Source organism: Balaenoptera borealis (assembly GCF_965194805.1).
Source record: "Balaenoptera borealis genome assembly, chromosome: 12".
Lineage (NCBI taxonomy): Eukaryota > Metazoa > Chordata > Mammalia > Artiodactyla > Balaenopteridae > Balaenoptera > Balaenoptera borealis.
Window position 1 is genome coordinate 41,888,827 of NC_138869.1, and position 26,195 is coordinate 41,915,021.

General features: G+C 56.8%; 1 protein-coding gene across 7 annotated transcripts in view; it reads left to right on the forward strand.

Moving 5' to 3' along the window:
- CACNA2D2 (calcium voltage-gated channel auxiliary subunit alpha2delta 2) overlaps positions 1-26,195 on the forward strand; it is a 138,883-nt gene that overhangs the window by 51,108 nt on the left and 61,580 nt on the right. For all 7 annotated transcript variants that reach the window (XM_082346735.1, XM_082346734.1, XM_082346740.1 and 4 more), the window contains exon 3: positions 16,442-16,558. In XM_082346735.1, coding sequence (XP_082202861.1) covers positions 16,442-16,558 — 117 coding nt within the window. The remainder of the gene's footprint in view (positions 1-16,441; positions 16,559-26,195) is intronic.

Consider the following 26,195-nt stretch of genomic DNA (forward strand, 5'->3'; position numbering starts at 1 on the left):
AGCCTCTTTCACTTTGTAAAAGCCTTTTCTTTTGAAAAATAAAAGAAGATTGGAGGCAAGTACAATATTTGGCTGTGGCGGCTGCTAATTTGGCACTGAATGTCACCTCCGCTTTTCTCTTCCCTCATGCCAAGTGCTCCTTCCCTGGCTCTGGGTGGGTGGGCGGGGTGATGGGGGTGCAGGGCGGGCTCCCCGAGCCTCTTAAGATGCGAGATTCATTTCCTTAAACACACATTGTCTCATTCCAATTTCACGTCCGAGCAGTTCTGGCAAGGAATTAGCAGCCCCTGGGAGAAAGCGGGCAGGTTCTATTTACACGGGGTGGGGGCAGGCTGGGGGGATATAGGGGTGGTAGTGCAAGCAGGGGGCTTGGGGCTATTTGAACAGGGAGTCCCCAGAGGACCTGGGTCAGGGCCTGCCTCGCCTGGCCAGACAGCTCTCGACGGGAGCCAGGCCGATCCTCTGTCAGTATGCAGAAATCCTGCCCCATTTGAAATGTCCTGAGTACATGGAGGACGGGGACTATATAATGATTTGGGGGCAAATTGAGGATATCGTGCTTTCAGGTCAGAAAGGACACTTAAGACCATTTGGTCCAACCCCTCACCAAACAGGACTTCCTGAGACCTGGGGGCCAACTTCTGCTGACCCCCTCTGTGAGGGGGGCTCACTCACTAACTGGAGGCCGCCCTTTGCTTTGAGTCAGGCCCCTGGACCTCTCCTCGACTTGGCTCCTCACCTCTGCCTACGGGTCTCCTCCATGGCCCTTGCGAGCTTAGGCGGCTACAGTCCTGTAGCTGTGTGGGAGAAACAGCCCCCTCCGTGGGTGGCCCCCGGGACCCAGCGTTAGGTCCCTCCCCGTCCTGGTCAGTCCTTAGGGCACAGGCTCCCACGCCGCAGGCCTCCCCTGAGCCCGGCCACTTCTTTCTTTAAGGCGTTCAGGCCATTGTGTGTGTGGTGGTGATGGTCTTAAGGAGGAGTCAGGAGGGCGATGCTTCGACCTCCCTCCTCAGTGGCACCCTTCGGACAGCGTGACAGCAGCCTGGGTGATTAGGGAATTCAGGCTCCCTGTCTGGGTTTGTTTGGGGATGTCTTCCAAGGCTAGGGCTGCCCTTTTATGCCCTTTCTGCCCTCCCCCTGCCCATACCCGCAGTCACCCCCAGCCCCCACCTGCCCCCACCCCTGGGGAGTCTCGGCACTGGGCTGGGCACCCCATAGATGCCAAGTCAGAGCTGAGCCTGAGGAGTACTGTGGAGAGGTGGCCCGTGCCCCAGCTCTCCTGGGCAGCTGCTCATTCATCACCTTTTAGAGGGGAGACGTGCTAATTTGTCAGCCCATTAGCTGGGCACAAGTAGCATATGGACCCGGTTCCTGTTGCCCTCCTTCTGCCTGCCTCGGACAGCATCATCTGGACTCACTGCACAGCCCAGTTCCGGTTTGTATTGTGGCGTGGGTTTGGGGGCACCATTTTGCCCCAAGGCTGAGCCCGTGGGTGAGGCAGCCGAGGGTTTAGTGGCTCTTGGCTTCTCCAACAAATCTACGTTTGGAGTTAGTGACAAAGCTTCTCGAAGCCATGAGCTGAGAAGGGTCCTGCTTTCAGGAAAACTGGGCTTTATTTTTGGTGTTCAGAGAAAGATAATTTTTTCTCACCCACTATCAGTACGGAGATCAACTGTTTTCGTGGTGTTTCTGCATCCTCTTGTCTGTGGGTGGGGGTGGGCAGGAAGGACCACCTTGCCTGCTGGTTCTGTTGTCACTCCCCACGCGCACAGGAGGGAATGTGTGCCCTGGAGCTCTCTCTAATGCAGCCTGGCATCGTCGTCAAGAGGGGTCTCTGTGTCTGTGGGGTCAGTGGCTGGCAGGAGGCACCAGCCCAGTATGGCCGGCCTGAGTCTGAATGTGTGACCAGTGCCGGGCTCCAGTCCCTCTGAGACGATGGTAAGATGGGCAGGGTACTGGGTCTGCTCAAGGACATCCCGGGCCTGTCACATGCACACAGATGTTCCTGAGGCCTACTGTGTGCTGCACTTGAGCAGAGGGATACAGGGGACTCGGGGCTGCACTCAGGGAAGGATGCATCCCACCTCATTCATAGCGAGCTTTCCCCCCACACGCACGTGTGCCTGGACACACACCAGGACACGTGTTTGCGCATGCATTGCACACACACAGCAACACTATCATCCTTCCCATGTGCAGGCTGGTGAACACTTGTGTACACACACCCCGCTGTAAACTACACATGATGCCTCCCAACATACACATATGGACACACACTCAGGCACATACACTGGCATCACCTGGATTTATGGCAGGAGATAAATGTGCACTTTAGCAGCCCTAACCTGCTAGCTCTGTAAACTCAAAGAGCCTGATAGCCAAGTCTTCACAGCGTGTTGGCAGCCCAGCAAAGCATGGGCCCATATAGGAGGGGGTTCCCAGCCAGTTTTGCAGGCCAGCCCTCCAGGGCAGAGTATACCCAGGCCCAGCTGGCAAAGGGGCCTATGCTGGGAATGCCTGTGCCAGGCAGGGGCCGAGAGGCAGGACACCACCTTGGGGCCTTGGCCTGAGGCATCTCCAGTGCTCCCCAGAGGCCCTAGGATGCGGGGAAGAGACAGCGACTCAGAGGGGTCCAGGCCCTGGGGTCAGGTGGGAGGCTAGATTGTGTATATGGCAGGGGTAGTCCTGTAGCCATGAGGAACTGGCTGGTCTGGCATCTTAGCCTGGTTCTGGGTCTGAAGGAGGGGCCTTCCTGCTTGGACCCCTACGAGGCACCGGAAAGAGCAGACCTGAGCCATGTTCCAGTGGGAGTGTGGTAGGGCAGGGACCATAGCTGCATTCTAGAGAGGCTCAGAGTTCCCCAGGGCTCCATGGTGTCTGGGGCAGGGGAGAGGCCTGGGGCGTGGAGTTCTGGGCAAGCAAGCGGGGAGGCTGCCTACCCTAGTGTACAGGCAAGGAAACCAGAGGGGCTGGGGTATGCTCAAACACCTTCAAGGAACAATGATTGAACAGGGCCGACCCAGGCCTCTTACCCTGATCCTACCCTGCAGGCCACAGGAAGAGGGCCAACTGGAGTCCGTCCCCAAGTTCCTTCCCCAGTACCTCAGATGACCTGGGCTCAGAGATCCTACTTGGGGGGACCTCTCAGTAGGCCCCCTGTGAGGGATCTCCCAGCAGGTGCAGTGGCATAGGTAGGAGTGGGGTAGGAGGAACATAATTTTCCTGTTCTCTCCCTGCTAAGGAGGAAGTAGGGCCACCTTACATAATTGGGGCAATTTGTTCTGCTCTTGTCCTCCTGGCATCGTTGCCCTCACTGCCTTCTTGCTCAGGGGGCCCTCGACAGAGCTGGAAGCTCATGCATCACTCCCTCCTGCTGGAGGTTGCTGAGCAGAGGACGCGGGAGCCCAGAGCATCTTTGCTGCTAAGACCTGAGGTGCCTAGGCCTGGGGAAAGTGGGGGGCAGAGGGGACAAGATCATTCCATGTGCAGGGACCCAGGCCTTCTGCCCCCAGCCCACCAGATGACTCCACGGGTTCTCAGAGAGTTCACGCCAGCAGACCGTCCCCCAAGACCCTGGTGACGGGTTGGGGTCGGAGCTGCCTCTGCCCTGCCACTGGACCTCCCCACCCTCGGCAGCTTTCTTCACAGGCCCTTGTGCCTGGACGATCACCTTTGCTGTTGTTCCCCTGCCAGGTAGGCACTCTCTCGGCCCATCCATTCACAGCCCCCTTCTGGAAAGTCTTCCCTGACCTCCTGAGCACAGAGGAGGTGCCAGTGGCTGGAGCCTGGGACTGCCTGGCCCTGCCCTGCTGCTTACCCCTCCCTTTTGGGCCTCAGTTTACCCATCTGTATCCTGATGGGTACAGGATACCCATCGGCTTGGGCCGATGTCTTTGAGAGATGAGCTCTTCAGGGACATTCAAGGCAGGATGAGGTTTGCAAACACCAGACTCAGCTGACCCCCACTGACTTTCATAGCCCTGGGGGCACGCAGCCCCACAGACATTACTAAGGGGGCAGCCAGAGCCGCTTCCCAGAGGAGGGGGCCTGGGGCAGCATTGGGGCTGAGGAAGGTCACAGGATCCCATGGAATGGAGACAAGCTTCTAAGAGGTGGGCACAGAGGTCTGGAACAAGGTCTGTGTTCAAGTATGTGGTTAGTCTGTGTCACCGAATCCCAGCTCCACCAATTACTGTCTGCCTCAGTTGCCTCGTCTGTGAAATGGGACGATGACTAGGGCCTATAAGGGTTTGATACTGTGTACGCCTAGCATGGAAGCTCACTTGGGCCCCATTGGTGTTGACAGCTATTCCTGTGGCAGTCATCACCCCAAAGCAACCCCCAAAGCTGGGCAGTGAGGAGGTGGCCCACCTGGAGTGTGAGCCCAGGCACAGTGTTTCTGCCTCCCCTGAGCACAGCACACTTTGAAGTTCATGGCTGTTCAGACCGAGGGCCCTCGCAGTGTTCACTGGCGTGGCCAAGCACTGGGTCCTGTTTGCACAGTTCATTTGCATGGCAAACACTGAGCACTGTCACGGTGAAGATAAATGTTGGCTGCTGAGCTTCTTGCATTCATGGAGAGCGAACCTGGAGCTGGGGATGCCAAGGATTGTCCCTCTCTCCCCACAGTGAGGTGAGGGGACACTGAGGTGCAGAGAGGGACCAGGGCTGCCCAGGAGCCCAGCTGGGAGTGGGTGTGGGGATCACTAGCCTCCCAGCTCTAGGAAACCCTGTGTGGTCACCGCCCTGGAGTTTTCCAACTCTCCTATGAGGGCTCAGGAGAGCCTGTGAATGACGGGAGAGAGTGGGTTCCCTCTGGGTGTGTGTCCCCAGCATGTGTGTGTCCTCAGTGCATGCATGTCCCTAATGTGTCCCCAGTGTATCTTCAGCATGTGCAGGGCCTCAGTGTCTTCATCCTGTTTGTTTGTTTATTTATGCCTCCAACTTATTCTGCAGAAGATTTAAGGGCACTTACAAGGATACACAAAATTCAAGAAAAGCCTATAAATGGGAAGTAGGAGAAATATAAAAGAAAAACTAGCAAAAGGACTAAGATGGACCTGGGAGATGCCGACAGAGGACGTGAGCAAGATAGCCCAGGCGCGAGTGTACTCCCTCGTACACTCGCTTGGACACTCACCACCAGCGAGGTTCTGGTCCCCACTGCCTGTCAGCACCTGACACTCGGGCACTGTGACCAGAGGAGGGAGCCCAGCCCTCCTGGGGATGCTGATCCAGAGGCCACTGTCAGTCAGGCCATACCCTTCCCCCAGCAAGCCCCTGAGCCCTCCATGCTGTTAGGAGCTTCTCCAGTGCAACGTCCAACAGGAAGATTTAGGGCCACGACCTTCAAGTAGCCCCAACCATCTGGGGCCAGAAAAATCTCACTGCTTAAAACATTTCAGATGGCTGCAGACCACCTTCTGGGGTGCAGATGGAAACCCACAGAGACTCACCCAGGCCTGGGGCTGCTGGGCATCCAGTGACAGTGGATAGGTCCGTCTGGGCTGTGGTGCTTTTTCTGGACCCTAAGTGTGAAGCATGGACAGGATCTGCAGGCGACTTCCTGGGCACTGGGTATGAATGTGGTGAGGTTGATGCGTGAGCTGCTGTGTGAGGTCAGGCACATGTACCTGGAACTATAGTGAGCACATGGGTAGGGGGTAGGGCCCTGGGATGACCCTGCCCCAAAAGGGGCCCTTGATACCATGGGAGGCTGCAGCCACTCCCAAGCTTACCTCCATCTCTGCCTTTATCCTGCGTACCTGACATGCCAAGATCCGGTGTTTTCACAAGAGCAGCCAACCCGAGGGCCTCTCGTTGTGATTGGCGCTGTCATTATTTGGCGACATCTTCAGCAGCAAATCTCAGCAGCAAAGGGCAGACTTCCAGCCTACGAGGCCTGGAAAGTCAGGCCCTGCAGGACAGTGTGGGGCAGGGCAAGCTCTCAAGGCCTTGGGAGCAGCCCTGGAAGGAGGCCCCATGAGAAGCCAGCAGCACCTTGCATTTGACCTTTCATCTTTGAGGAGCACCCCACAAAGCCTGGCTGAGGCAGCTCAGGGCTGTGTGGGCGCTGAGGGTGAAAGCTCGGGCCATGCCACATGGCTGGTAAAGAGCAGGGCAGGGATTCAGACCCACGGCTTTTTAGCCAGTTCTCAGCTGTGAGTGCAGGGGACTCGGGGGTGGGAAGGTCTCCCCTTTGGACAGATTTTGACCTTCCTGGTATTTCAGTTTCCTCATCTGTGAGATAAGAAGGGTGCCCTCCTGGTGTCCTTGTCGCAGCTAAGGGAGGGAGATGGATGAAGAAAAATCTGATGAGGCCCCACCACCCAGGAAACCTCCCTAGGGACTCTTGAGGAAAGGTTGGTTTCTGGCCACTGTGGAGTCCCTGAGAGCCCTGCCCCAGCCCCTGAAGAGGGTTGCCCACCCTGGGCTATCAGTGCTAGGAGGGGTGGAATGGAGGTGATGCGGGCAGAGAAGCCGACTTTGTCCTTTGCTCTCTGGCCTTCGGAACTGTGTCTCAGGCCCAGCCTCAAATCCATATCATGAGGGTGTTTATGGGGGTAAATTTCTGCCAGCTCTGGGCTGAAGGACAGTCATCTTAGATGAGATCTTGATAACAACTGGCTCTGTGAAATGAGTAGGAGCCCTCCTTGGCCCACCAGGGGTTTGCTGGAACCTCTGTCCACCCTGACTCCCAGAGCCCTCACCCCACCCTGCCAGTACTCTTGCTCCTGAGAGTGGAGAGACCGGGCCTTACAGAGCCGAAGACAGAGACTCAGAGGTGAAGGGGTTGAAGAGGCCAGATGACAGGCCAGTGCCCAGGCCCTGGACTCTCTCCTGGGGCTGTCGTGTCAGGGAGAGGGCAGGGTCTGTGTCTGAGACCACGCTGGGCCAGGGCTGCTCAAGGTAGTGACCCAGGTAAAGGGCAGACTGGGCTTGTCTGGGGGGTGGTGGGACTGAGGGACCCTGGAGCCTGGAACTGATGACAGGGGTCTGAGGAGCCCAGTATCACGGGCTCCTCCACTCACTGCCTACAGTCTCCAGCCATTTTCTCCACCTGCCAGAGCCTTGCTTTCTTCAGCTGCAAAGTGAGGGCAGTAATTATACCTGCCTTTTCGGATCGTTATGAGGATGACTCAGTGGGTTATGCGCTGAGCCCTGTCTGACCACCTGGGCCTGGGGGTGCCTGTCATCACCATCCTCGTCCTTCTGCCGTTGAGAGGCTGAGGAGTCCTGGGGGAAGGAAGGCAGGGCCACTGAGTGGGGAGGCAGCAGGAGGGAGCCGAGCCAAGGTGGGCGGTGAGGGGGTCCAGACGCAGGCACAAACAATCTGTTTCGCGTAAACATGGGCGCCCACACCAGCCGGCGACACCCGGCGACTTCTGCGAGTTGGGAAAGTGCGGGTATGTTTACTCACACTCCCCCGTGCCAGCTGGCATGCTGGGCACAGCTTCCCTCCCAGCTGCCTCAACAGCCGGCGGCTCCCAGATCAGGGAGGGGGAGCAAGCAGGGGCCCCCAGATCTCACCCGTAGTTTGATTCACTTTGGGCTCACCCCCTCCCCAATCCTGATGCTATCCTGGACCAAATCAAGAGGACAGGGGGCCCTGAGAGTCTCCATGGTAGGTCCACCTGGCTGGGCCATGACACAGTTCCCCCGCTCTCCAGGATTACCTGAGTAGACAAAGGCGTGAAGGCCGGGACTGTCCAGGGACCCACACCTTGAGTGTAGGCAACTGGTATCCCTATAGTGGGGTCCAGGCCCCTGTCCCTCCCCAAAATCTGGCTGCCTTCTCAGAAAGTGCTTCCCACTGGGGTGTACACAGCACCGACACCTCAGTACACCCAGAACTGATGGTGCGCACATTGCAGGTGGGAGCTGTTGCAGGGTTTCTCGTGCCCCATGGGCCCCGGGATGCTGAGGGCTCCACATCTCAGTTTCTCTGCTCTGGGAACGCCTTGCCTGAGCTTGGCAGTGGCAGCTGCAGGAGCTGCATGCACCTTCCCCCATGAGGTCAGGGCAGACTTTTGGCTGGGAAGGAGTCTTCGTGACACTGCACCACCCCACCACCAGGCCTGGGTCAAGCACCTTGGATTCAAGGAGTGTTGGGAACTTGAAGGAAGGGGCTCAGAGAGGGGGCTTCTTAGGTAGGCACTGAGCAGCCCATGCTCGAGCTTTAACTTCTGACCTTGGAGCTGGGTGGTGGGTGATGGAGACCTGACCGTGAAGCATTTGCTTTTGAAGTCACAAGAGTGTGCCCTGTCCCCAGCTCCCATGGACTTGGCCATCTGGCATTGTCACCCCTGTGGGAGGGAGACACCCCTGTCAGATTCCTTTCTCCCCTCCCACCTGTCCCCAGATAGCCCCTTGACCACCAAGGGAGCCAGAACCTGGGGAAGATAGAGTCACAGACTGCAAGCTTCATGTAGGCACACAGCCATGGGAATGCTGTTATTTAATGATGGCAGCCTAGAGTCCTGCTACTGTGCAGGGTGACCGTGGGTGAATCCCTTCTCAGCATTTCTGACAGGTGGGCTTGCATATTTCCTGTGATGGGGAGCTCACTGTCTATCCAGACTATGCTCTTAGAGTTTGAGAGCCTCGAGTGTGAGAAAGTTCCTCCAGTTTCCTCTGAGCTGGAATATGCCTCTCTCCCCACAGGCACCATCAGGAACCTCAGAGTACTGCCCTCAGGAACCTTGCCTCTCACTCTCGGAGCTGGGTAGAGGCCAGGACACTCTCACCTAATATATACAAGCCTTAATACTAGAGGCCACGTTCCAATCAGGTCTGGAATAACAGGTGGATAATCAGAATTGCCACGGTTTTAAAGTCAGTTTAGAAATTCAGTTTAGAAATCTGTTTCAGAGGAGCAAACACTGACCACGCCTAGGAGTGGGCCACGCATCAGCGCTCCCTCGTGGTGGGTCATTGCCTTGCCCCAGGGCCAGCATGGGACAGGGCCTTGCAGAGGTGGGGGCTCTGCATGGGGGCAAGTGCAGAGAGGTTGGCGCAGACTGGCCCTAGCTCAACTGGGAGGATTTGGTTTATTGTTTTGCACTGAGTTGTGTGTCTTTTGAAAAACAAGAGATTGAGCCTTTTTATGACATGGATTTTACAGTGTAACGAGGCAGCGTTAATTTCCCATTCTCAGCAGCAAGTGCACTTTTTACACTAATTGCATAATTAGACATAATGTACTAATTGCGGTAATGGATGACAGTCAACTAAACTTTAACTTTAAAAACAGGGAGGCGTTGCTGGGGGTGGCGGTGGGGGCTTTGTGCCCCTGTGAGTTTTTCAAAGGGAATCTGCTGGTGAAAACTCCTAGCAGCTTCCTCTTAGGGGCCAAGTGGCCATGGAGCCACCACGGCCTTCTCACCTTGTGATCTAGGCTACACCCCCTCTGTCCCTGAGGATCCCCCCCACTCCACCCCCCGCCACCTGGGTATCTACCTCCCTTCCTGTCAGAACCTGTCCCCACAGCTTCCCTTCTGCCTCCCACAAGCCCCTGTGCTCCTGCCACTGAGCAGTCCATTCCCTCCTCCCAGCTCAAGGGCACCTGCCATTACTCCTGCCTAGAGTCCCTTATCCCCCAGTCACCCCCATGTCTGGCAGACTCCTGCCCAGCCTTTCAAACTCTGCTTAGATGGCCTCTCCCCTGAAAAGCCATCTCAGTCTTTTCCTTCACACCCCCAGCCCCCGCCCTCCCCAGGAAGGCCAGTCTCACTCCCACATGTCTCCTGAACACCCCTCCCCACTGCCACCCCTCTGCCACCCCTCTGCCATTAGCAGTCCGAATGGACATCTGTCCCCTCTGGTGGTGAGTCCCAGGAGGGCAGGGACAAGGTCTGGTCCATCTCTGCTGCCCCAGCCTCAAGAGACCCCAACAAGATCCTGTGGCATGAACATGAGTGCCCCAGTGGGGATGTAAGGACATGGGGTGGGGGTGAGGAGGAGATGGGGCCATTTATGGGCCACCAACCAAGGAGGGCCACATCCTCATCTGCTCCTGAAAGCCAGGTCAACACTGCCTTTGTGTCCTCCATCATAGCCCATCATGGGCCACACTGTAATGGCCTGGGTAGGCATCTGTGACCCTCTCTAAACAGAGTGTTCATTCTAGGAAATCCCTATTCAGTATGAAGGTTAGTTATTAATAATGTGACAACCAGCATCACAATATACAAACCCTGCTTGTGACGTGACACCACATACAGCTAACTAACTGTGGAGCCAACCCACCACAGGATGGTGGCAGGGTGGCATGGCCATGTGGGACCCTAACGTGGCAGCTGGTGATTGTCAGCAGCTGATGAAGCGTGCAGCCGGGTGGCCCCATAACCCACTGCCTGTACGCCGACTGTGTGCTCTGAGGGCTCTGGGGGCCCCTTGCCCTTGTCCTACTGTAAGCCTCACACCAGGTGGGCCAGAGAAGGGCCACAACCCCTGCCCCAGGGAACTTTCTGCCACACACACAGTCCAGGGCCTGGTGTGTCCCTAGAGCAGCTGGGTCAGGGTTTTCGTGTACCTGCTGTGAGCGGCCCCAAGGGAACTGGGCTGTGGGGCTCAGGTTGGTTGGGTGTGGGGAGCGTCCAGGATGTGCAGCCTGTCCTGGATCTGACCTGAGTGCTCTCAGTGGGAGGGTCTGCAGGTACCTGGCTACTCCATCCACCCTATGGTCTTCAAGGGTGATTATTAGCAGCTATGTCAATACCCTTGATTTTCCCCACGAAGGCAGGAGACACGGGCAGCAGCCTGGCGGGAGGGCAGGGGCCAGCATTGCCCTGACTGACTGGGGCTCCTGAGCTTGTCACTACCAGTCCCTCCATCCCTCCACCACCCTCTTGGCCCAGCTCAGGATCTCTGGGCCACCATGAGCCCCCTATCCTCCAACCTAAGGCTCCCCTGATCACTGGCACAAGTGTAACCCTTATAGCAGCTGGCCCTTGTCTCCAACCCCAGAGCCTGTGGCCACTCCAGTGCTTGCCCATGCAGGCCGGCCTAGGGAGGCCAGCCCACCATCTCTAGAGACCTGTTGACATGAGGGCTGGGCAGTTAAAACTCCTACCAGCTGCTCCTTTCAATACCAGGGACCAGACACTGAGACATGGCTAAAGGGGGTTGGAGAAGAGAAAATCCCCCAGGAAGGTCATATCATGGGGTTCGGCTCCCCCCACCCTTCCTGTGCCCTGCTCAGCACCCTGGGCAGGGGAAGGGGGCAGGATGCTGAGGCACCCAGATGAACCCCCAGCTGAGTTTGGGCCTTTGAGGAGACAGGCAGCAGCAGGGCCCAGCCAGCATCAAATCTTTCTCGTTCCATTTTCCTTCTGATTTAATTTTCCAGAGATTAGGGCCCGTTCACCTTCGCTGCAGAGAGGAGCCTCGCACGCATGCCTGTTGTTACTCCCAGGGTTGGGTGGTTGGTTAGTTGATCAGGCTGGTTCTGCTGGTCCTCCCCCTCTTCCCCTCCAGAATGGCCCTCCTGCCTTCCATGGGCCTCAGGCTTTCAGCATCACTCTGGGTCCCCCAGGCCCCTTTCAGGCCCCCCAAATTCCCAGCTAATACCCTGTGCCTCACCTTCAAGTTTGGGGATAAATGCAGGGAACAGAACTGCACAGAGTGTGACCTAAAGCAAACACTTTGGATAAGACAGACTGTTCTTATCTGAGCTCTGCCATGTAACATATCCTCTCTGGCCTTCAGTGTCCCATCTGCTAAACGGGCGTGATCAGAATGGTCCTTCCTCAGGGGTTGTACATCAGCGAGGTCAAGTTTGTGAGGCACCCGCCCTTGGGTGGCTAGAGCCATCACTTGGCAAACAGGGCTGTATCTGCCGCCTCCACAGTCCCTCTTCCCGCCTTTCCCCTCCTCTCCCTTGCCGTCCTTGCCCTCCTTTCCGTATCCATTTCTCCCACCTTCCTCCTCTCCCTGGGCAGGTTAGGTGCTGGCTTAGGTCCAGGCCCCACTGCTGCTGACCTTCTGGGACTTAGCAAAATGCCTCAATAGTCTGATGGGGGCCTGTCCAGGTCACTGGTTCTGGGGCCTCTTGTCTCCTGTGGTGGCTGTCTCTATGTTCAGGTGCCTCAGACCTTATTCCCCTCCCAGTCAGGACTGTTTGGAGCTGGTGAGGATGAGGCTGGCTCCATCTGCCCCTGCAAGCATCCAAGCTTCCTGTGCAAGGTAACTGTTCCTCCAAGTGTCCTCCATGCTCACCTCCCCCTTATGTAGGGACACCTATGGAAGCAGGAGGCTAGGCAGAGGGCCTGGGGCCCCTGATGAGGCCTTGGCCCCCACAGGCCCTGGAAATTCCGAGGCCAAAAGGCAGGTTGGCCAGACATGCTGCCTAACAAAAGAATTACTAGAGCTGAGAGAGGGTTGGGGTCGGGGCCAACAATGTGGGGGGTCGGGGGAGGGGGGCGTTGCAGGAAGTGGGTGGGTGGGAGGGAGATGAGAGACATGGAAGGACAGGTCTTGATAACTGGTAGGGGGTGCCTTCAAGGGGAGGAGGATGCCCGGGCGAGCACGGGCCATAGGTATACGGTACAGGATGGGGGAGCCAGGAACTCCTGGGAAGAGGAGCTGCAAACAGCCTCCTGAATTATCCCTCAGGGCCTCAGCTGCCGCCGCTCTCCCTGTTCCTCAGCCCCTCTGTCGCTGTGTCTCCTGCCCTCCCCCACGTGTCCACCTGGCTCCAGCCAGCCTGTCCCCTAGTCTGCTGCCCTGTGCCACTACCATTCCCCATCTCCTCTCTCATGGCTGGCATGGAGCTGTCACAACCTGTAGACCTGCTGGCCCCCGTCTCTCTCTTTGGTCCGGCTGCATGTGCAGAGCCGGGGGCCACGAAGGCTGCGCTGCTGTGGGGGCCGTTGGGTTTTTCCAATTGCCTCTCTGGGCCGAGAACACCAGTGGGCATGCAGTCCTGCTGTGGTTGTTGAGGCCCTGCCCCCGGTGCACCCTGGTCTTCCTGTTGCTTCCGAGCTGACCCCAGGGACCAAGGCTAGAGGCTGTGGTTGAGGGGAGCCAGCCCTGGCTATGCCCTGGAGCTGCCCTGGGCTCTCCTGGGCCTCCTCCTGGACCACATCAGTGGAGAGATAACCTATCCCCCAGGGTGGGACCATCTGCTGGGCTGTGTCATTTGGGTCTCTGGGACACGGGGTTCAGCTCAGGGCCCCACCCCAGGGGACAGGGACAACTGGAGCAGGTCCGGGGGAATGTTGAGCGGGGTGAGGTACCTGGCATGGAAGGATCAAGGGCTGTTGCATCTCAAGGGCTCATTTGGGATTGGGGGACAGGCTTGGCTAGTAGCTCAACCAGCCTCTGCAGTTCTGGAATTCTGCCCTCATCTCACCAGAAACTCCTTCTAGCCCATTTCCCTACCCTCACTCTAGGGAGGATTTAGATAAGTGGGGAAAGGCGGAGGGGAAGTAGGCACAGCGTAAGCAAAAGTGCAGCAGTGGGAATCAGCATGGGCTAGGGACGCAGAGGCCTGCATGCAAGTGCCAGGTCCGTGAGCTGGAGAGGCCTTGAATGCTGGCACCAGGGCCCAGCAGAAGGATGTCTTGGTGGCTCTTTGGGTAGACCCAGGAAGAAAGCATGGCAGATGCAGCCCCAGGCTCCAAGGGACAGCACACCTGCAGGCAGAAGTGGTGGAGTCAGACCTAGGTCACGCTGGCTCCAGAGCTCTGCTTCTGAACATGGAATTGGGCATATGCATTGGCTGAGGGTCCACTGCACACAGGCCTGGTGCCTGGGGAGAGATGGAAGGGAGCTGGCCATGGCTGTACACTATCCATGGTGTCCCTGTGTCTAGGCTCCCCTGTTATCACCACCAGGGCCGAGGCCAAGGTGCTGGGGACAAAGACAGGATAGCTGATGGAGGGGGTGCTGTCCAAGGAGGCCCTGGGTGGGGCTGGAGGGGGGCAGACCCAGGGAGACCAAGGCTGCCTGCCCAGGAATGGGAGCTGATGACTTTGGATCCTAAGTGTGCAGATCTAGCCAGGAGAGAGTGGAGGCAGGGAGGAGACTGTGATTCCTTCTGCAGAATTCTGGTGATCCTAAACAATAGCAGCAGTGACAAAAGTATAGGCTCCTCATGGCATGAATCTTTTGGTCCTTGGTCCGCCTGTGAGGGGAGGACTGCCATTCTCTCATTTAATAGATCGGACACTGAGGTTCAGAGATGGGGTATTTCTAAGCAGGGTCCCTGCTTCCAAGCCCTTGCATCAACTGTCAGGGTCCTCGGGTGTGACCCTGCCACCTGGAAACCCACTCCCTCTGCGGCCTCTGAGCCCTGGTTCAGTCACCATGCCAGGTTGCAACGGGCATCCTGGACGCAGAGGGGAGGGCCCCCAGGTTCCCTAAGGAGAGTTGTCAGGAGGCTGCATGGTCCAGCCTCCAATACTAGGGCTGCCGCCACTATGGACAGCCCTGATTGGGGCACCTGGGAATGACCTTGACAGGGGAGTCAGTTATGGGAACTTTATCCCCTGCCCTGAGAAGCCAGGTGGCTGCGCCCCCTGCTGACGCCAGTGGGCCGCGGTGTGCTCAGCCGAGGTTTCAGCCAGTGTGGCTGAGAGGAGGCCTCAACACACCCAGGGGCAATGGTCCAAGACTGGGAAAGGGTGTATTTTTAATGTCTTGAAACCTGCGAAGAAGGTGTCAGGGAGGATGGGTGACTGGTTTTTCCACTCACAGTCGTGTGGCCTTGACCTATCCTTTCCTATTTCTGAGCCTCGGTTTCCCCAACAGTGGGCACCAGGCACCAGGCTCCCTGCATTTCTCAGTGATCCCCAGGGTCTGACCCCTCCTTGGCCTCAGCCTCCATTGTTGTCTTCCATCCGGGGGCCTCTGTCCGGAGGCAGGCCCTGGGGGGCCCAGGGAACAGCCTGGCCTGGTGCCCACTTGGGGCCTCCATCCTCCCTGGCCGTGTAGCCAGGCCTGCAACTCGCCCTGTAATCGCTGCTTCTCTGTGGGAAGGAGCGACTTCACCACAAATTATTTTGTTCCAAGAGAAGGACAAAAAGAAAAGAGAAGCCGGGAGGGATGGGGGGCGGTGGGAGGAGGAGATTGCCTGAGCCAGCTTTGAGTGGTGCTTTAACCCTTGGACTGCCAGGCGCTGGGTGGGCAGCAGAGCAAGGGCTCTGGAAGCACCCGGTCCCCCACCTCCTCCCCCTATCAGATGCCAGAGGCCTTTATCTCCCCTCATCTGGCTGTCACTCTACTGACCTTATCTCCCCTGCCTGTCTGTCTCTCATCAGCGGCCTCTCCCACCTCCTTATCTCCTCCTCATCACCTCCTCTTTGTGTCTCTCCACATCCCTCCACTTCTGCACAGCCTGATGGCAAAGTGGTGGCAGCAGCTCAGTTGTGCCGACCAGCCTGTGACCTCTGGTGAAGGAGCCAGCTTGCAGCACGGACTTCCTGGGGTAACCTGGATGGACACATGGACTCATTCAGGCTCAGAGGCACATGCAGGGGTGTGCAATGCAAACACACACATATGCACACACACATGCACGTGCACACACCCAAGACCCCAGCCATGAACAAAGATGCCCACAGAAACCTGCTTCTACAATTCCCATACAGCCCCCAGGCTTTATCTAGTGGCCCTAACCCCACCCACCCCAACACTCAGGCTCGTGCACACAGATGGATGTGCGTCGAGCCATAACACACACATTCACACATGCAGATGCAGACTGTCAGATTTACACGCCCAAGTGCATGTGCGCACAGGCCGACCCCACCCCCCCCAAGGAAGAGGGAGAGGGCAGATTCATTCCCCCCATATGCCTCTTTCTCCCTGGTCCCTGCCCCCATATTCTGTGCCCAGAATGACAGAGGAGCCCCTAGGGGCACCCAGAGCTCCCGCAGTAGTTTCTGCAAATGCCCTGAGGGAGCACCAGCGAAAGGGGGTACGGATTCCTGAGCCTGTGTGGAGAGGTGGCTGTGTGTGTGATGCATGTGTGAGTGTGTGGGTTTATGTACACACGTGGGTGTGAGAGCATCTTCTTGTTGGTATGTGGTATACAATGTGTGTCTATTGGCTCCATCTCCCCTCGACACCCTGCCTCCCATCCAGCCCATCCTCCCCACTCTGCTGCTCTTAGCCACCCTGAGCTGGTCAGGGAGGTGCTGCTTACGGCCCCTGGAGGAGGAAACCTGAGTCCCAGAGAAGGTGGCGACAACCTTGTCCCACCAAACACACACAACCAATGCAAGTTGTGGAGCTCATGGCCTGGCACTTCTTCCAAGTCTATCAGAGCACTGGGCCTAACCCCAGACCTCCCTGTTCTCTCTCAGTGGCCAAAGCCAGGGTTGAGGTGGGGGTGAGGACTGTTCTGTGGTGAGCTATGCAGAGAGGGTATACGGGCACCATGACATGGGGATGTGGGACCACCCTGGCCTCACCCCAGGCTTCTGCTTCTTTCCAGATCTACAAAGACAACAGGAATCTGTTTGAGGTGCAGGAGAATGAGCCTCAGAAGTTGGTGGAGAAGGTGGCGGGGGACATCGAGAGCCTGCTGGACAGGAAGGTGCAGGCCCTGAAGGTAGGTGCGGTTGTTTAGGTTGAGAGAAGACCAGGCAGAGTGGCCTGCACTGTGAGGGCAACGTCCCCACCCACCATGAGCACACAGCCCTCCTGGCCCTCTGAATTCAGGCTGGGCCATCACTGGCAGAAGGTGCCGCGGGGACCGTGGGCAGCTGTGGTAGGAGCGGGATAGTTTCATCTGGAGTAGGCTGCGTGAGTGGTGACCTGGGGCCTCGGGGGCCCTGTGTGGGTATGATGGCAGGCCCCACCTCTCCCTTCTGTTGGGAAGGTGGGCTGCAGGCTGAGGCGGAGAGAGTGTGGAGGGCCCTGAATGACTTGCAGAGAAGGCTAAGGCCACGTGATGCTGGGAGCTGGAGCTCCAATTCTGCCCACGATTTCTCCGCCTCCCTCTGGGCCTTAGTCTGCCCATCTATACTGAGTGTGCCTGTGAGCTCCAAGGCACCATGGTCCTGTGAGATTACAGGACCTGCTGGTCCACGCTGACCAGGTCTATGAAGCCCACAAACCCCGGTACTCAACCCACCCCAGGGAGAGCAGGTGGGAAGGGGCTTCTCGAGATGCAAGGTGCCCTGGGCAGGTTGTGCAGTAAAGAAGGGAGGGGGGTTCAAGCTTCCGCCAGATCAGAGGCATAACTGCTGTTGCCCAAGCCTTTGTCAAAGAGATGAGTCCAATTAAAAGGAATGAAGTACTGATACACACGACAACATGGATGAACGTGAAAACATTACACTAAGGGAAAGAAGCTCGTCACAAAAGACCACCTATTGTGTGATCCCATTTCTGTGAAATGTCCACAATAGGCAAATCCATAGAAATGGAAAGTACATTAGTAGTTGCCTAGGGCTGGAAGGGAGGGGATAGGGAGTGTCTGCTAACGGGTACAGGATTTCTTTTGGGGGTGAAGAAAATATTCTAAAATTAGATTGTGGTGATGGTTGCACAACTGTGAATACACTAAAAAAACCACTGAATTGTATACTTTATGTGGGTGAATATTATGGTATCTCAGTAAAGCTTTTTTTTTTTTTTTAACGAGCAGGGCCTCACATGTCATGCCCAGGCTCGGGCCAGAGGCCTGGCAGGGTCAAGTCAGAGCAGCCAAACCCCCACCACATCCAGGCCCAGGGAGGGAACTGTGACCCCCTTCTCCAGGAACTGGGCCCTACTGTCCCCCTGAGATCCCCTGCCTGCCCCTGTGTGACCTGGGATCATGGACTAGGGAAAGGCTGGCCTCCTGGGACCAGAGGAGGTGGGCCCTGAGGGCCTCCCACCCAGTGTGGAGCCGGAGGACCCAGAGCTGGGCCCAGCCTGACCTTGGGGATCTCCTAGTCAGTCACAGGTGGGGACAGTTGGAGGAGTGAACTGTCATGGGGAGGAGGCAAAGCCAAGCCTTCAGCTGGGCCGGCCGGCCCTGTGGGGGTCCAAAAGTGTCCCCCTGGTTGTAGGAACCATCTGCTTGCCTCACGCAGCCAGCACGCCATGTCCCACCTCCTTGCCTTTCCTAGAACTGGGCACCACCTGGACACTCTCCCCTCCTTTCTCTAGTTCTCTGTCTCTTAGTCTCTCTCTCCCTGCTTCATTCCAGACCCCCTGTTTGCCCACTACGTCCTTGCTTTGCTGCGCCCCCCAGCCCAGGCCACCAGCCCTGAACTTGTGTCGAAACCATCTGATAGATTTGGGAAGGGGCACCCTTCATGCCTTTAGGCCTGCCTCCCACCCCAGCTTCAGGACGAGTTGCCTTGCCAGGGGGTGCTGAGTGGTGGCAATGACAGATGCCCAACCTGCCCTCTCCATGTGGAGCCCAGGGCCCAGCCCCTGCCCGTCCCCTCAGAGCATCACAGGGCTGGAGTCGTTCCCCAAGCTCCTTTCCCCACTCCTCGTTGAACAGCTTGGGGGTGGGGGAACCCAAAGCCCGGGGTTTCCACCCGAACTCTCTCCCTATACCCCACATGGCAGACTCTGCCCGGTGAGGCAGTGCAGATGTCTGCCTCCTTCCCACTGAGTCTGCAACCCAGGCACCCGTGGCCTGGTACACAGTTGGTTCTCAAGGGAGGAATGATAGGAAAAGGCACTCACTGATTAGGTACTCAGCGTGTGCTGAGTCTGTCACGCGTCATTCTTACAGCAGCCCCCTGAGAGAGACACTGAGACTCGGACATGCCATGCATTAGGCCAGGATATGGCAGAGCCAGGATTTTAACCCATGTCACTCTGACCCTAAGCCAGGCCCTTGACTGCCCACATTAGTCCGGAGGTGTGCATGGAGCCCAGCAGTCTCCTGGCCAGTGAACTTTGCCTACTGCAGCGCCCCCAGCTCCAGGCCCAAAAGATGCTCCTGTCCATATCCCCAGGCGAAGGAGAGGACTGTCCTTTTCCTGCCTTGGTCCTAATTGTTCAAGCTGAGCTTTGGTCTTAATTACGTTTTAAATTTGCTTTTAATCAAGTTCTGGCTCTTTTCTCCTTTCCCACATTTGTTTGCAGCCTGAGTACATATGGAGGGAGGGATATTGGGGGTCTGGACCCCTCCACACTCCAGTGTCCCTCTCTCCCTGGACCCCATCCAGTAATCCAACTTAAATCCCCTTGCTCTGGTCTGGAATTTTAATGTGGGGCTTGCAAGGAGGGAACTGAGCAGCGCAGGCCCGGAAGTTCATTATCTCATCTTATCAGGGACAATCAGATGTTTGTAACAAGTTTCTCCAAGCTACACAGAGTGTTTTTCCAGGCCAAGAATCAGGCAGAGCAGGCCAGGTCAGGGACTTTGCAACACAGGCAACCATCATCTCCAAGTCCAGGAAACCTGCTGGGGTCTCAGCTTAGGAGACATGGAAGGAACCTTCTAGGAACTTCTGCTATCCAGGCAGATGGGTCCTCTGAGCCAGGCCTGCTCTGTTAGGGTCTTGAGTCCCAGGAGGGGTAGGGAGGTGCCTAAGTTCTTTTTTCTTTTTTTTGATTATTTATTTATTTATTTTTGGCTGCGTTGGGTCTTCGTTGCTGCGCGCGGGCTTTCTCTAGTTGCGGCGAGCGGGGGCTACTCTTGTTTGTGGTGCGTGGGCTTCTCATTGCATGGCTTCTCTTGTTGCGGACCACGGGCTCTAGGCACGTGGGCTTCAGTAGTTGTGGCACGCGGGTTCAGTGGTTGTGGCTCATGGGCTCTAGAGCACAGGCTCAGTAGTTGCGGCTCACGGGCTTAGTTGCTCTGCAGCATGTTGGATCTTCCCGGACCAGGGCCCGAACCCATGTCCCCTGCATAGGCAGGAGGATTCTTTTTTTTTTTTTTTTTTTTTTTAATTAATTAATTAATTTATTTATTTTATGGTTGTGTTGGGTCTTCGTTTCTGTGCGAGGGCTTTCTCTAGTTGCGGCAAGTGGGGGCCACTCTTCATCGCGATGCACGGGCCTCTCACTGTCGTGGCCTCTCTTGTTGCAAAGCACAAGCTCCAGACGCGCAGGCTCAGCAATTGTGGCTCACGGGCCTAGTCGCTCCACGGCATGTGGGATCTTCCCAGACCAGGGCTCGAACCCGTGTCCCCTGCATTGGCAGGCAGATTCTCAACCACTGCGCCACCGGGGAAGCCCAGCAGGCGGATTCTTAACCACTGTGCCACCAGGGAAGTCCCAGGAGGTTCCTAAGTTCTTATAGCACATTGGAGGCAGAGCTGGACCCAAATCAGGACTCTCCTGTCCTCCTAGCTGGGGCCTCTCTCAGAGCCCCTTTCTCAGAAAAGTCATCTCTTGGTTGTATTCCTTCCTCCATCCATTCTTCAATATTCACTAAAGGCCTACTGTGTGCCAGGCTGGTGCTGGAGATGCAGTGGGAAAGGACAGGCCCTGTTCCTATCTTCATGGAGCTCTCAGTCACATCCTGTCCCAGGCCTTAGTTTCTCCCTCTGTGAAATGGGGACAGGAGACTGTCCCTGCCCAGTACTTCTGGTTTCACAGCTCCAGGAGTCATCATTTATAAAGGCCACAGTGAAAACAGTGTCTCTGAAGGTTGTGCCACCTTCAGCACCATTCCTGGCACCCCTGCTGTGTGGCTCAGGGGAGAGCCCATAGGAGGAGGAGGTGAGGAGTGACCCCAGTGTGGGGCATTCCAGCCTGCTGTCAGGGACAAGGCCAAGAGCAGTGTGGCTCAATGGGCTTGGTTCCTGGAGAATGGGAAGCCCAGGGCCAGAGCAGCCAGGCCAGAGCAGGTTCTTAAGGGACATCAGTGTGGCAGCTAGAAGCCTGAACTCAGGGATAGCCTTTCACCTCCAACCTCAGATAAGCCAGAGGCAGTGAAGAGTCCTGGCTGAGGTCCAGGACCTAGAGACCTTGGCCCCTGATCTCTGCCCTCCCCACCATGCCCATGTTCCTCATGCTCCACCTCAGCTACTTCTCACTGTCCCGGGGGCCAAGACCCTTCCAGATGCCATGCCTTTGCACCTTTGCCTTCATGCAGTGTTTTTGTTTTGTTTTGTTTTTTATATATCTTTATTGGAGTATAATTGCTTTACAATGTTGTGAATCAGCTATATGTATACATATATCCCCATATCCCCTCCCTCTTGAGCCTCACCCCTCTAGGTCGTCACAAAGCATCGAGCTCATCTCCCTGTGCTATGCAGCAGCTTCCCATTAGCCGTCCATTTTACATTTGGTAGTGTATATATGTCAATGCTACTCTTTCACTTTGTCCCAGCTTCCCCTTCCCCCCACTGTGTCCTCAAGTCCGTTCTCTACGTCCATGCAGTGTTTTTAACCCTGTTGGCACATTGGAGTCACCTGCAGGGCTTTTAAATTGTGATGCCCAGGCCCCACCCCAGACCAAGTATAGCAGATTCTGTAGGGGTGGGGCTGGGCTTCAGTATTTTTCAGTGCTTCACAGACGATTAAGTGTAGATTCAGAGCTCAGGATGTTTCCCCTAAAATGGCAGAAATAATTCCTTCCCACGATTACTGGCCTCTTTCTGAGTGCCTACCAAGTGTGCAGCCTAAGATGAGCCAGAACACTTCAGAACTCTGCAAATCCTCCCTACAACACAACTCTCATCCCCATTTTACATTTGAGGAAACAGCCCCAGCGAGGTTACACCACTGGCCCCAGGTCTCACAGCAAAACCAGACTACAGATCCAGGCACTTGGGCTCCAAACCCCAGAAACTGCCCCTCGACACTGCCCTCCTCTGTGCTACCTCTAGTGGCCACATGGCACTTGCTATCCACAGGGGGACAGGGCCAAAGGAAGAGAAGATGGGTCCCCTCTGGCAGGGGGTTGCTCTGGGATGACCTAGTGACCTTGGGCAAGTCCTTTTGCCCCTGCAGCATCTTCCTTGGGCAGTGGAGACAAGACACTGAGCAGCCCTCTCAGCCCACCCCCATGTTGCCCAGATGGATGGGACAGGGGGAGGTACGTCTGTGGCTCTGGTTCTGGGGGCTCCAGTGGGCAGCGTTCCCACCATCAGTGGCCTCTCTGGGGAGCAAGCATCATTTAAAGAGTAAAATTAAAAACCCTTCTGCACACAGCCACCCTGCTTTTGCCGCTAATGGCCACTTAACCCAATTAAACTGATGCATTGTTGGCAGTAGCTGGGTCCATTCAGGAACTGGGCTCTGGGCTGGGTGTTCAGAGGAGCAGGAGGAATGAGCGACGGGGAGAGCCAAGGGGCCAGGGCTGTGGGACAGAGCCCCCCACCCCACCCCAGTCAGGAGGGAGAACGTTCTGCCTAGCTCCCACTTACTCACTGCTTCCTTTCTCAGGCTTCGCCTAATGCAGGATTTCTCAGTGTTGGAACTATTGACATTTTAAGCAGGATAATTCTTTGTTGTGGGGGGCTGCCCCATGCATCGTAGGATGTTAAGCAGCATCCTTGCCCTCTACCTGCTAGATGCCAGTAGTACACCACTCTCCCAGTTATAAGAACCAAAAATGTCTCCAAATGTTGCCAGATGTCCCCTGGGGGCACAGTGCCCTTTGGTTGAGAACCACAGGTCTAATGGGACAGAGAGATGCAGCCATATTAAATAGAAGCCCCATAAGCAGGGGGACATTGGGGACCACAGAGAGGTACAGACAGAATAGAGCAGGCCCAGCAGGAGGAAGATCCCTTCAGTTCAAGGGGGTAATAGCAAGCTTGGGGCTGCCTGGAGGAGGCATCAAGGATTTGGGGGAAACGTTCGGCATTTGGGGCAGCTGGAGGCAAGTTAAAAGCTGAGTCCACAGATGCATTCGTTGATGGGGGTTGGACAAGTAGATTGGCCCTGGGAAGACATGGCCAGAGGTATCACCTGCTGCCAAGGCCTGGCCCAGAGTAGGAGCCTCATGAACATCTGTAGAACAGATGCCAGGGCTGTGGCTCCAGGCTCTGGCTGGAGGTCAGCCTCTGGGGTCTGACTCCAGACCAGGGAAGCTCTAAACAGCACACTAATGGTGGACAGACAGGCAGGGAATTCTGTAGCATTGGCTGCCTCCACCCACCCTTCTCTGGGCAATTAAAAGGTGTTTATGTGGGACTGGCGGTGGCTTCTGCCCCCTCTCCATTACGAACATTAAGAGATCTTGACCCTTCCACTTTCCTGCTCTTGAAAGGAGCTGCAGACACGTGGAGCCAATTAGGTGCACGCGTGGGCGCTGAGGGCCTGAGCAGCCTTTTCTCCCTGATTGCAGCGTTTACGGCTGATTATTCTCCCCTCACCCAAACAGCATCTCCGCATCCTGGCAAGGTGCCACTGCCACCCAGAGGAGCCAGCTGGGGCCCCCAGGGATGGGGGAGCGTTGAATTAGTGAATGGGCATCCAGTGAGTGCTGATTGTGTGGGAGCCCTTGGGCACCCCTGCCTGAGAGCGACCACTCAGGAATCGGGGTCAGAGGGAGCCCCTTGGAAGAGCTGGCCTGCCTGGGTCCACTCGCCATACACCCCAGGGTCCTGGGGCTCATCATGAGCTTTGAGTAAAGATGCTACTCCCAGCGACTGGTGGACGTGCATGTGGGACGGCCTCCCCTTCCTGCATCCCTGCCAGGTGGCTGAGAACCCAGAGACCCCTCAAAGTCCCCCAGGCTGAGCTGGCAGGACAGGGAGCTGGCCTCCCTGGAACAAAGAGGAAGACAATGCAGGAGGGGCATGGCTAGGGAGTGGCCGAGGATCCTCAGGGAAGATAAGTCATTCCCTCCTCTTTGCCCACCTGCCCGAGCTAGTGGGGGTCAAGAAGGGCTGAGCTGTGGGTTTGGGGCTGGACTTCCCTGGTCCCGGGATTGCCCCTGTGGAGCAGGCCCCTCTCTTGGCTCCTCCTCCAAGGTGCAGGGGCCTCAGGAGGGGTCAGAAGAGCTGTGGTCGTTCCTCACATCCACTAGCCGAACGAAGGGTCTAGGGGCCTGGGGTGCGATGTCCCTGAGGGCCACAGAGCCTGGTGGATCAGCCTTACACCCACCCACCCTGCTGTTCAGTTCTCCCCCGTGGCTGAAGGTCAGGGGGAAAGGCTGACTGCAGCCACATCAGGCATCTTGCTTACCCTGACCGACAGCGCCCACCACCTGTGGGATTGCGTGGCTGAGACACCTCAGGCCCAGGTCTCACCCCAAGGGGGTGTGTCTGAGCCTCTCGTGCCCGATGGCCCTGCTCATGATGCCAGTTGCATCCCCTGGGAGCAGCAGTTAGTCTCCCTGTCATTCACTTGCTCACTCAGTCATTAAGCAAACCTTCTCTGCTCTCAGCCTGACCCTAGGCGTGGTGCCTTTCTCCACTCACTGTGGGGCAGAATTCCTATTTTACAGATGAGGAAACAGAGGCTCAGAGACAATGGCAGCCCAGCCACTGCCTGGCCGAGACAAGGTCACGATTCCCCCTGCTCCCCTGGCTCCTGAGCCTGTGTGCCTACCCCTCCCAGAGCTCCCAGGGATTGGGAGAAAGCAGAACCATGCTGGCTGGGGCAAAGAGGAAGAAGCCCAGGGTTGGGAAGGGAAAAGGTGAGGGTCTTCCAGGCAGAGGGCAGAGCACAAGCAAGGGCCTAAGGGCAGGACCTCGACTGGAGGACCCTGGGGAACAGCTGGTGAGGGTGGCTGGGATGGAGAGGGCTACAGATGCAGGCTGGGAATCACTGCCGTGAGTTCCCTTTTTAATACCCCTACACCCTGCCCACCACAAGAGGGGGAATCTAGGACGTGGGGGATGGGTTTGGCCAAATTGAGAAAATGAGCCCTGGGACCAAGGGTGATTCACTGGACTCCACTCCCCAGAGGCCTGCACTGAGGGAGGATCCTCTCCTGCTTCTGCCCACCTCCCTGGGAGTCCTAGCTGGCAATGGGAGGCAGATGCTAGGAAGCAGAGTAAAGGGCCTGCAGGTGCCACAGGGACAAGCCAGTCTAATTCAGGATCAGAGAAGTGAGAAATTTAATTGAGTTTTAATAGTGTCTGGCCCTTTGTTCTGAAATCCTTGTGTACAAGGACTGGGGGAGGTAGTGTGCATCTAAGGCAGAGTGAGCTAGTGGCCCTCCAGGACCTTAGACTTCGAGGAGACAGACAACAAGCTACGAGGTCAGTGTGCAGAACAGCTGACATGGGAGGGGCAAGTCTAAGAAGACAGCCTGGAGGAGGTGGCATTTGAGCTGAGCCTTGGAAGGTTGGGGTGGGGGATGCCCAGGATTTCCAAAGCTGGAGAAAGGGAAGAAGGAAGGCACTAAGCCCTGGCCTAACAGTGAGAGGGAGCAGAAGTGACTCAGGCTGAATCTGCTGAGATAAGGGTTGTGGGCTGGGAAGGGAGCCAGGAAGGTGCAGCCTGTGTGTAACTGTTTCCACTGGCGGGGAGAGAGGATGGGGAGGTGACAAAGGCACGGGCCAGGGCTCATCGCCTGAGTTCTGAGGTGGTCGCTGTATATCTGCAAGCATGGCCCCTTCGCTATACAGGCAGTCCTGGGAGCAGCTAGTCACCTCTCTCAGCCCGTTTTCTGTGGCTTAAAATACGCAGCGAGCAGTGCCTCTGCTGTGGCAGAAGAAGTGAGTCATGGGGGTGCTGGTGGGGAGAGCACAGTGCCTTGGACCCAGCCCCAGGGTGGGGGGCTCTGGGGTGCTGAGAAGGCCCTCAGGCCCCTCATGGATCCCTCAGCTGTCTTCTCTAAGCCCACACCTGAAGGCTGGACCAGCCCCCAGCACCATGGTGACCCTGGGCAGGGGCCCCTGAGGTCGACCTTGGCTCATCACGTCATGGAATACCAGTGCCTCAGGTGTCCTTTGCTTCCTTCAGCCTCTGTTTACTGAGTGCCGAGCACCTGCTGTGTACAAGTGCCATTCTAGGTTACTAGGTACAAGGACAGTGTACCTTCAGGGCGCCTCCCTTGAGGAATACAGTTTGCTCAAGGTGACAGTGATGTGACCCATGCCACAATGTGTGGAGCCGGGGTGGTGAGCCCGTGGATATTGACCAGACCTAGGGGACTTTGGGGGGAGGGGAGGGTTACTGGAGACTCAGCCAGGCAGAGGAGAGTAAGGAAGAGGGTCCAAGGCAGAAAGCACAGCAAAGTACAAAGGCCAGAGGTAGAGAGAGTGTGTGCGTGTTGGCATGTTTGGGCGTCTGCATGCATGTGCTGGCAGAGGGCCTCGCTGCTGGCCTGGCTCTGCAGAGCATGTGCACAGATGCACCGTGAGGTGGGCCTTGAGGCAGAG